The following is a 10,522-nucleotide window of genomic DNA, read 5'->3' on the forward strand; positions in this document are numbered from 1 at the left end:
TGAATACAAAAGATGCAACATGTAGTTGTGGAAGATTTGGGAGAGTTTAAAGGCACCTTTAACAGACCTGGGCTGAGTAGTAAGTAAGTAAGTGAATAAAGTCATGTAACTTATTTTTGCTGCCGAGTAATTAGTAAAGCATTACTTTTTCAATGAGTAATGTGTAATAAGAGATTGAAATCCAGATTCAAACAAAGGCCAATTTATGGTTAAAGTCGTCATGCCGCTGGTCATACCAGACCAAATGAGGCTGTAGCAGCAGAACCCCTGAGTGTAATTAATTATGCAAGGCTGTGTGTTATTGCAATTGAACTTTTTTTTATTTGTAGGAGGAATAATGTGTAATTCCTTTTGTCAAAAGAGACACAGTCTTGCTTTAAGACACAATTGCCAAAAAGACTGAAGCACTGTTATCACATTTATTTCCTAAATTGCAATAACAAGGTATTGTATAATGATTTACATAATGTGTATTTTGTTTTTGTGTTTCCTCTATAGGCTATCAAATATAAATAGATTTAAAACGTCCCTCTATAAGTCATCATATCATTACTGTCCATATATGGTCTACACACACACACTCACACACGCTCACACACTACGCTCAGACACAAGGAGCAACAGCTGCAGCAGCGACAGCAGCAGGTTTTGCTGGATGAAGGAAGCAGAGCGGCACTTGTGGGTGAACGAGAAGGTTTCAGCTTTAAACCTCCAGTGTTTTTTTTTTTTGTTTGTTTGTTTTGTTTTACTTCTGCGTGCGAATAAGTTCGTCTGAGGTTTGAAGACACGTATCAGGATGGCAGCAGCTTCGACAGATTCGGGGCAGGGGACCGCTAAAATAACTCCTGAAGTGCTTCAGGAGATGCTCCAGCTCTACAACCTGAGCCGCCAGGAGTTCATCAACACTTACAACATCCAGCCGCTCGTCTACATCCCCGAGTTGCCGTACAGCGCTAAGACCACCTTCGTGATCATGTACGTGGTTATTTTCGTCCTGGCTCTGGCTGGAAATAGTTTGGTCATCTACATAGTTGTGAAGAAACGGGCGATACAAACGGCGACAGATATTTTTATTTGCTCTCTGGCGGTCAGCGACCTGCTCATCACTTTCTTCTGCATACCTTTTACTTTGCTGCAGAACATCTCTTCTGAATGGTTCGGGGGTGAGTTTGAAACCTGAAAACTTACATTTCCTACTTTTTAAGACCATCTCAGGAATAACAATCATCATCGACATGAAGAAGGATTCGAATTTAGAAAAATTAAGGCAACTGCTGATAGAAGTAAGAACAGGATCTGGAAAGTCTAATAGTTGCATTAATTGCACAGCGCATCAGTTTAACTGAGCAAATAATTTAAATAATAATGATGCAGGCTATGAAATTAAAGAAGTCCGTCATTTACTCATAGTAAGCAATGGAAGCCAATAAACGCCAAACAAACAAAGCAGTGAAGACAATTAAACCCAGCTAATTATGTCAACCAGAGTGCAAGCACAGCATTGATCCCTTCAAGGAATGATCTTTCAAGGAGACCCCAGGTAGCTGCAGCAGGTGGTAATACCTTCAAATAAATGACAGATTGAGCACAGGGGGTACAGGAAAGAAAGAAAGAAAAGCAGAGCATTTCTGTGTCAGGAGAGGAACAAAGTGAGCTGCCCCTGGTTCTAACCTGCCAGCTGTTCATACTGTAAAACTGTAAGACTCCATACTGTAAGACTGGACTCTGAGGTGAGGAAAGGAGGTGGGGTGTAAAATATATATCCACAGGACAAAGATTAGTAAATCTATTGATGAGCAGATTTTTTTAGCTTTTGCAATAGCCAGCACAAACTTTAAATAATGGAGTGGTTGCTGAGTTTGTGATTCTTATGTCTGACTTTGCCGAGGGTGGAGACTATATATTGCAATAAAATGCAATTATAACCTAATGCAATTCTATGCAGTACTCCTGCAAAAACCTGCAAGTCAGGGGTGTTGATTAAACTCTCTGTGCCTCTTATTTGAGGTGCTGGTATCTCACTGTATAATGCATTGTTACTGTTGTGTATTATTGAATTTCATAAAATTTTAAAGGACACCTGATAATGTACAACCACTCTATGAGAACATAAAAGGCACTGAGAGTCAACAGAAACTGGGCATTATTTGCTCTACACGTGGAATATAATTGTATGGCTATTAAAGTCATTATATTCATCAGTTTGCAAAATTGTGTTCACACCTGATACCAATAAGGGCACTTCATAGAAGTGTAGCTGATGGCTGACAGTCAGTGTATCATAGCAATAGAAGTCCAGCTTGAAGCATGTGCTCCCATTAAAATACGGTCATAATTAGTTCATGGTGAATCAGGGTCAACCTGGCATGTGGGTCTTACCTACAGTGCACATTTTCACCTGGGTTTCAGCTCTGTGCTTCATTAGCTGTGAAATATGTGTGATCACTGCGTTCAAGTATAATCAGAGATGGTCGTGTTGTCACTTCAATTAAACCCTGCAGGGGAATGAAAAGGATGAGGAAGAGCTTGCCTCCCTTTCCAGTCTCTGACCAAACAATAGGAGTGATGTGAACTTTAATAAATATGTATGTTTTCTGCTGTATCTCAGTACCTCACTGTTTCATCCTTCTGTTTATCCCTGCAGGGGTTCTGGTTTGCAAGACAGTTCCTTTTGTACAGACTACAGCCATAGTGACAGGCATCCTCACAATGACCTGCATTGCCATTGAGAGGTACCAGGGGATTGTCTTTCCCCTGAAAATGAGGAGACAATACTCGTCCAAAAGAGCATACAAGATGCTAGGTATTCCATGTTTGCAAGAGTGGCTCATTATGTAAGAGTGTATGTGTTTGTGTGATCAAGGAAACCTTTGTTCTGTGAACAAGTTAAAGGCTGCACTGATTCATAAAAAGTAACATTTCTAACAGTTACACCACATTTCAGGGTGAGATCCTTTGCAAGCCTCTGTGACCTATAGTTACCCGTAACATCCTTCTACGGCAGCTCACAGTGCCCAAAATTTCTAACTCCAGCTCAAAGTGTCCAAAACTAACTGGTTGTTCCTACTTCCTGAGACATTAAAGGATCTATCTGTAAATTTTGCTATTGCTACTTAGCCAATGTTAGCACTTACAGCTATTTACTTATCAGTCTAGAAGAAATGTTCCGAGTTCAGCATCAAACTAATTCCTTTACTCACCATGAGCTGTCTCCAGTGGTGTAACGCAACTGCAATGTTAACTCTTGTTTCTATCACATCTTTTCTTCCTCTGAAGTTAGCATGCTAACCAGTTATCCCTGTCCCATCCTGTCCCGTCACTTTCCGATAGCGACTCACTGCCGCCTCAAATCTGCCCTGAAGATTATAAAGACAACGATGGCCAAAGCTATGCTCCCAGAAAGAAACCACGTTCAGCGGCAGAGAGAACTTAACAAATAAAAGAAAATAAAGTCAGTAGCAGACAACAAATGACAACAATGACAGAAAGTTTTGAACTGAAAGTCATCTGTGATGGCTCCGCGACAACCCTCTCTGCTGCGACTGCAACATATACAATCTAATAACCTCCATAAATCTAACCACATGTAGTTATGTTTATATAGTGCAGAAGTAGAAATTCTAAATTCCCTAGTTTAAGAAGGAACATATTCTTTTGTCTATGGAGTCCCTGATCTGCCACTATAGTGGATATACTGTATCACAAGCCTTAAAGGTCAGCTGACTCATGTAGCAGCAGGTACTTATTAGATAGATAGATAGATAGCACAGACCAAGCCTTTTTGACCAGTTTTTCCAGTCTCTTTGTGTTCATGTCGGACATGCTGCTGACCTGAGCTCCCTGAGGAAAAAGAGCCGGCTCTGCCCCTTCCGGTAGATGGCATCTGTGTTCAGGGACCAATCCAGTTTACTGTCCAGGTGCACACCTAGGTATTTATAAGTGTGCACCCACCTCAATGTCCTTCCCTTGAATGTTGACTGGCTGAAGGGTGGGCCTAGACTTCTGAAAGTCAATGACCATCTCCTTGGTCTTGGAGGTGTTCAGAAGGAGGCAGTTCTTGTCACTCCATTCACTGAAGGCCATCATCAGATCCCTGTACTCCTCTTCCTGCCTGTTCCTGATATACGCCACAATAGCTGTGTCATCTGAGTATTTCTGGATATGGCAGGACTCAGAGTTGTATTTAAAGTCCGCCGTATACAGGGTGAACAGGAATGGAGCTAGAACAGTCACCCGTGCTGCTCATCACTGTCCCTGAGACACAGTTACCCAGCTTGACCTACTGTGGTCGTCTTGTCAGGTAATCCACAATCCAGGATGTGAAGCAGGGATCCACCCCCATGCATGTTTAACCTCTAGTGCATGTTTAACCTGTGGCCTCAAAAGGTGGAGAAGAAGCTGCTCCAGGGTCTTCATGATGTGTGATGTGAGGGCCACCAGACTGTAGTAATTTATCTCAGCCGGTCGCCCTACTTTAGGTACCGGAAAAAGACATGATGTTTTCCACAGGACAGGGACCCTCCCTGTTTGTAGACTTAAATTGGAGATCCTCAAGAGAGGCTCAGCCAGCTGGGCTGCACAGTCCTTTAACAGCCTCGGGCACCCACCATCCGGGCCCGTTGCTTTTCCATGATGTAGCCACTTGAGGTCCACCTTCACCTCCTCCGCTTTAAAGGACAGGAGACTTAACCCCAGTGTGGAGGGAGTTGCAGCTGCAGTGTCAGGTTGTGGAGGAGATGTTGTAGGAGAAGCTGCAGCTGAAGCAGTGGGACAGAGAACAGGTGAGGCTGCGTCAAATCTGTTGTAAAACAGGTGTAACTCATTGGCCTTGTCCACATCACCTGGTGTTGCCTGGCTGGCTGAGATGGTCAGTGATGGTCCTCATCCCCTTCCACACCTCTCTGGTGTTGTTGTGCTGCAGCTTGAATCTCCTCTTCAGCTCATCTAGCACAAACCTGAGCTTCTTTCCCTGTCTACACCCCTGAAGGCCTCCTTTTTCTGGTTGAGGAGGGTCTTGATGTTACTGGTGATCGAGGGTTAGTTGTTTGGAAAGCAGTGTATAGTCCTTGCTTGTATTACAGTGTCCATCCAGAAATGAATGTAGTCCGTGGTACATTCAACCATTCTATCAAGGTCAGGGTCCTTGCTTTTATCATTTTCCTGAGACTTTAACAGTACATTCCAATCTGTGCACTCAAAACAATCCTTTAGAGACTCACTGGCCTCCGGGGTCCAGTTCCTGAATGAGCAGGTGGTTGCAGCCTGCCTTAGTACACAGGGCTTGTAGGAAGGCTGAAGAAAAACCAGATTATGATCTGATCTGCCAAGTGGTGGTAGAGCTGAAGCTGTGTAGGCCTCCTTGACATTTGCATACAACAGATCACGTGTCTTATTTTCCCTTGTGGGACATTGAACATACTGAGTGAAGCCAGTCAGGTGAGAGGTGAGATTGACATGGTTAAAATCCCCCCAATATTGCAATGACTGCATCAGGGTGCAGGGTCTGTACTCTCACAACAGTCTCGTGAATTACGTCACATGCGACTGCAGACTCTGCTAAGTAGATACACTGTCATCAACATATATGTTGGCAGATATGCAAAAAGAAGTGGCAGCACATACAGTAAATATTGCACAGGCTACAATATATTTATACAATACATGAAGTGCTACTGTTGTTTTGAATCTATAACATCATTATTGGTCTTAAAACTTCTTTCAAGCTCTACTTAAATATGAGTAAAATAAAACCAAATTGTCTGTTTGAAAAATATAAGCTCCTAAATCATTGTTCCTTCATCTGAGATGGTGAGTTAAAACATTTATGTATGTGTATTTGGTAAGTGAAAAGGTTAGTTAGTGCTGATATATCAGGTAAGAAAAGACCAAAGCACTGAAATTAAGTTTAATTACATGAATAAACTTTGAGAAGTGTGGCATGCTGTGGTAAATCAGAGCATTGTGGTCTCACACTGTCGAAGCTGAAATCAAAGAAATGTACTGGTGACTTGGCAGGTGCTGTATTTATCAAACTGTATACCGTGTATTAATAAGAGTTTTATTTTCAGACTGTATCTGTTTGTATAACACACCTCTCTGCATCCTGCAGGGCTTGTATGGATTGCCTCAGTGATTGTGGGTTCACCAATGCTGTTTGTGCAACAGTTACAGGTAAGTGGTGCTTTTCAAAGCAACCCATCACAAAATTAATTTCAATAGCTTCCTTCAGCTGTCACTGCAAAAGCAAAAATCACACTCCTGTTGTGCAAGTCAATATTAGAAAAGCGATTCAGCTCAGAAGAGCGGAGAACTGTAAATATCGAGAGTGATTACCATAGACGACTGCATCTTAAAGCACTTAAGGAAAATAAATCCGTATTTTGACATATAGTATTTATGAAAACAGGGGAATTCACAGATTGGATGAAACAGAGTGATGCAGAGAGTAATGTTCCCATCCATCTACACAGATACCTTGATACCTGGTAGCAATTCCAGTGGACACAAGTTCAGGAAGGCTGTTCAGCATCCTATTTTTTACTTTCAGTCCTCCAACCCTGTCCTAAAATGCACCTTAAACTTCCACAGTTTCTGGATGTCATGGACTACACATACTGTAACTAGTGAAAAGAAGAGACTCTCGCACTGAGTGGCTGACAACTGCTTAGTAGCCTACCTCACCAGCTAATTTGCATTCTGTATACACTACAGTCGAGCAAAATGCTGTCAATAATGTATAGTGTCACAAAACACTGGTATAGTCAATGCCATTCTTTTTGAATTGATAAGCAGTGAATAAGGCATTGGTGCACTGCAATAAGGCTTAGTTTTGGGGATACAGAATAAACCAGGTGATGTCAAAGGAGCACAGTAACAGGAACAAGTGGTAACTTTCAAGGCACAGAACTTTTGTTCAGTCGTAATTTCTGAACACCTCACCACCTGAATCAAAAACACAATCAGAAATTAAGGTTTTTAATACACAAGTGAAACAGTTGCTCAATTGGCAACATACTAGCAACTACTGGTTGGTTGTGGATGCAAGTAGAGGGGACAGCATGACCCTCCCATGTGTTATGTCCTCCCCGAGGTAATACACGAGTTAGCACTGACAAGGACTGTAGCCCAGGCTGTGCATGGTTATAAAATATGCAAAAATAAATTTTTCAAAAAAGAGCAGTCTAAGACTCAGAGCTACTTTATCTGCCTTGAATGGTCTTCAAGGACTAAAGCTTTTTCTTCCCGCCTCTCCCAGGTGAAGTACGACTTCTTGTACGATCATTACCACGTTTGCTGTCAGGAGAGTTGGCGCTCTCTGACTCACAGGCAGGTGTACACCACCTTCATCATGGTGGCCCTTTTCCTGCTCCCTTTGGCAGCCATGCTGTTCCTCTACACGCGTATTGGCATCGAGTTGTGGATCCGCAAGAGGGTGGGCGACTCCTCAGTCCTCAACACCATGAACCACAGGGAGATCAGTAAGATCTCAAGGTAAGTTAGACAGCAGAGTACTAGCAGTACTTGTTCAACGTTTATTTGCTTTAACTGTTCAAGGTAAGACAACTAAAAAGTTAAGTGCAGGTCCTCTGACCCTTGTGTGTAGGTACCCTGAATTACCAGTCGGAGTTGCAACAACAAAAAGCATGATCCCTCACTGGTTTGCCACCGACAGCCACTGCTGTTCAATGCACAACCAAGTCAAAAATACCAGTGGCAGGAATTTCAGAGATATTTTATCTATACGACCAAAAGATGTGTTGGTTAGAAAACATATTTAAGTGGTAACAATGCACAAATGTAAAATGTGTATAAGCTTAAACGTTTAATTGTTGCCTACCCGTGTTTATATTTAGTAATAAGGCAAGAGGTAAGAAAAAGGAGGTTATGGTTAGGGTAGGGAAAAATCTTTGCCTTTACGGTTAAACTCAAACATAGACAGCTTGGACACCTATCCATCCAGTTTGACCTTGTGTTTGCTACATTTTTACTTTGCTACTGAATGTAAACATCTGTAGTTTTAGGCTGTTGAAGGTCAGAACTGGAGTTTTTCTGGAGCGGACAGGTGACAGACAGATGTCACCACGTTGATGTCGGTCACTAAAGGGCGACATAAATTGGAAGTGTCTAGATGCTTTTCAGAAAAGCTGTAATTTCATCACAGGCACGTCTAATGACAGCAGTCCCTGCAGTGCAGCCAGCGTGTATTGTACTTATTGTATGTACTGTATTGTCACATTCATCTGCTTTAAAACAAACACACAACATGATTTAGTGACATCACAACTACTTTCAAAGCCAATCACAGTTCAATATGCAACGTACCGAAGTGTGATGTAGAAACTGGAAGACATATTGTGTGTAGAAGTTAAACTTAACATGTTCATAGATTATGTATTTTTCAATGACGAAGGAGTAAATGTGATTTTAAGAATTTCCAATTTGGTAATTCAACTCTTTTGTGGAAAACCAACATTTTATTATTATTCAAAGCACAGTGTTTTTTATGTCATTAAACTGCTCTATGGTGGCATTTAAGGCAACACAAAGTTGCTTCACAGTAAAAGCCTTCAAGGAGCTGTTGTGTTTGCATTAACACAATGTTAAATTGCCCAGTAATGTAGTCTGGTAACTTGGTGCTTGGTTGAGATATAGTAGGGGAAACAAGGCGGAGAATCACAAATGGTTTGTTGTTTCTTTGTCGGAAACAACAAGCAGAGTGGGAATTGGATTTGATAAGCTCAACAATAACCAACGCTTGTCACCAAGAACATAAAAATGAGTTGTTTCGAGCTGTCTAGAAAAAAAAAAAAAACAATGTTTAATTTTTTTCTGCCGTTGACACACATATTAGAGGAAACACATGGCTGTTTTCTCACTCCCCAGGCCAACAGTGGGACTCAGAACAGGAGTACATGGGTACTGGCCTCTCCAAATTGGGTAAAACAAGGGAAAATTGGTTGCAGTCCATTCAGGTGTGTGATTGCCAGAGTCATATTTTTCCTACTGACTCACAGCTGTAGCTCATTGGCATACTTTAATGAAAGAATGCCATCGTTAGTGTTGCTAGTTATATCTGTTCTTTTCCTGCTGTAACAAGTAACCATGTCTGCAGTAGAAAAGACACAGATCTGTTTTCTTTACTTTTTCTTTTGACCTTCCACAGGAAAAAGAAAAGAGCCGTTAAAATGATGATCACCATCGTTCTGTTATTCACCATCTGCTGGGCACCATTCCACACAGTCCATATGCTGTTTGAGTACTGTAAGTATTGCAGGAGTCCATATGAATTTTAATGGGAAATGGAAATAGCTCAAGTCTTTGTGTAGTTCATCGGTTTCACTATGACCCTCTGTCTGTGTGTAATTGTCCAGATGACCTGGAAAACAAATATGACGGAGTCACGGTAAACATGATCATCGCCATCGTTCAGGCCATCGGGTTCTTCAACAGCTTCAACAATCCCATAGTGTATGCCTTCATGAACGAGAACTTCAAGAAGAGCTGCGTCTCCACCCTTTCCCACTGCATCAGAAAACCGAACCAGCAGGGCGGTGCTGCGGTGGCGCCCAAACTGAGCGTGCAGTTCATCAAACCCCAAAGCAGAGAAGCCTTCCTGGACGCAGATGAAGGCAATAGCTCGAAGCAACACTCAGCAGAGAAAGGCCCTTCAAGTTCGTCGCATGGAGAAAGCTCCCTGGAAATAATAGGAGAAAAAATCTCCACCATCCAAACAGAGCTCGCTGCAAACAGCTCCACGCAAGTCAAATGAGGAGGAAGTGGCTCATAGTTCAAGGTGTTTAGCTGTTGGACTCGACCCTCCTGTTTGCTGTCAGTCACTGGCAAATGACAGTAAAAGCTGTAGGTGTATCCGATGTGAAATTTTGTGTCTCACAGTTGCGGTTCAAACAAAAAACCAACAGCTTGAAAACATATCTGCAGTGCCAGAGAGTGTTTTTCTTTTCATCCTGGTCAGGAGTACAGCAGGGAAGGAAACGAAGGAATTCCAAAAAAAGAGGCAGTTTTCCTGTGAAGACTGCAATGGGTGCTATCAGGACACAGCGGTCAGCAGTGATACACCACCTCTGGATCGAGAAATCGTTTCCGTTGACATGTCTTTGACATCTGCAGGTTGCTCAGCCTCCCTCAGGGAGCAGTTAATGATGATGTCAGAGGGAAACGTTACACTGCGGTATTATGGTGGGAACTGCTTGGATATGACAACAAAGAGGACATTAGACATTACACAGCCACGCCTTTAGCAGCAAAAGACAAGCAAATGTCAGCTATACAGCATGGAACTCAGTTCAGGCTAATTCAATCATTTTTTTCTTTTTTTTTTTATTACTTCTGAAATCCTTTGGAGATCAGACATCACCTCTTTGTAAAACTCCAATCTGATAATGACGCAAACCCTCGTTGTTAGGAGAGCAAATCCTGCTTTGCACTTTTCTTTCTTTTTCTTTCAGTTTTATTATTTCATGTAATGTGTGGAAAACTATTTTAACTTTATACTGCCAAACCG

At 42.0% G+C, this 10,522-nt stretch overlaps 1 protein-coding gene across 1 annotated transcript; it reads left to right on the forward strand.

The window, feature by feature from the left end:
• The first annotated feature begins 796 nt into the window (after positions 1 to 796).
• On the forward strand, positions 797 to 9,769 carry qrfpr (pyroglutamylated RFamide peptide receptor). Its single transcript, XM_022743441.1, has 6 exons — positions 797 to 1,163; positions 2,645 to 2,803; positions 6,110 to 6,171; positions 7,256 to 7,491; positions 9,164 to 9,261; positions 9,372 to 9,769. Exons 1-6 carry the CDS (start codon positions 797 to 799, stop codon positions 9,767 to 9,769), a joined length of 1,320 nt encoding a protein of 439 aa, XP_022599162.1.
• Positions 9,770 to 10,522: the final 753 nt, after the last annotated feature.

This window comes from Seriola dumerili, unplaced genomic scaffold, assembly GCF_002260705.1.
Source record: "Seriola dumerili isolate Sdu_G_001 unplaced genomic scaffold, Sdu_1.0 BDQW01000068.1, whole genome shotgun sequence".
Classification (NCBI taxonomy): domain Eukaryota; kingdom Metazoa; phylum Chordata; class Actinopteri; order Carangiformes; family Carangidae; genus Seriola; species Seriola dumerili.

What these genes read in the sequence shown, in the direction of transcription:
- qrfpr (XM_022743441.1), top strand. Translation starts at nt 797, where the DNA reads ATGGCAGCAGCTTCGACAGATTCGGGGCAGGGGACCGCTAAAATAACT. An exon ending in AAGAGCATACAAGATGCTAG is followed by an intron (nt 2,804 to 6,109) that starts GTATTCCATGTT and finishes TGCATCCTGCAG; the next exon opens with GGCTTGTATGGATTGCCTCA. An exon ending in CCATATGCTGTTTGAGTACT is followed by an intron (nt 9,262 to 9,371) that starts GTAAGTATTGCA and finishes GTAATTGTCCAG; the next exon opens with ATGACCTGGAAAACAAATAT.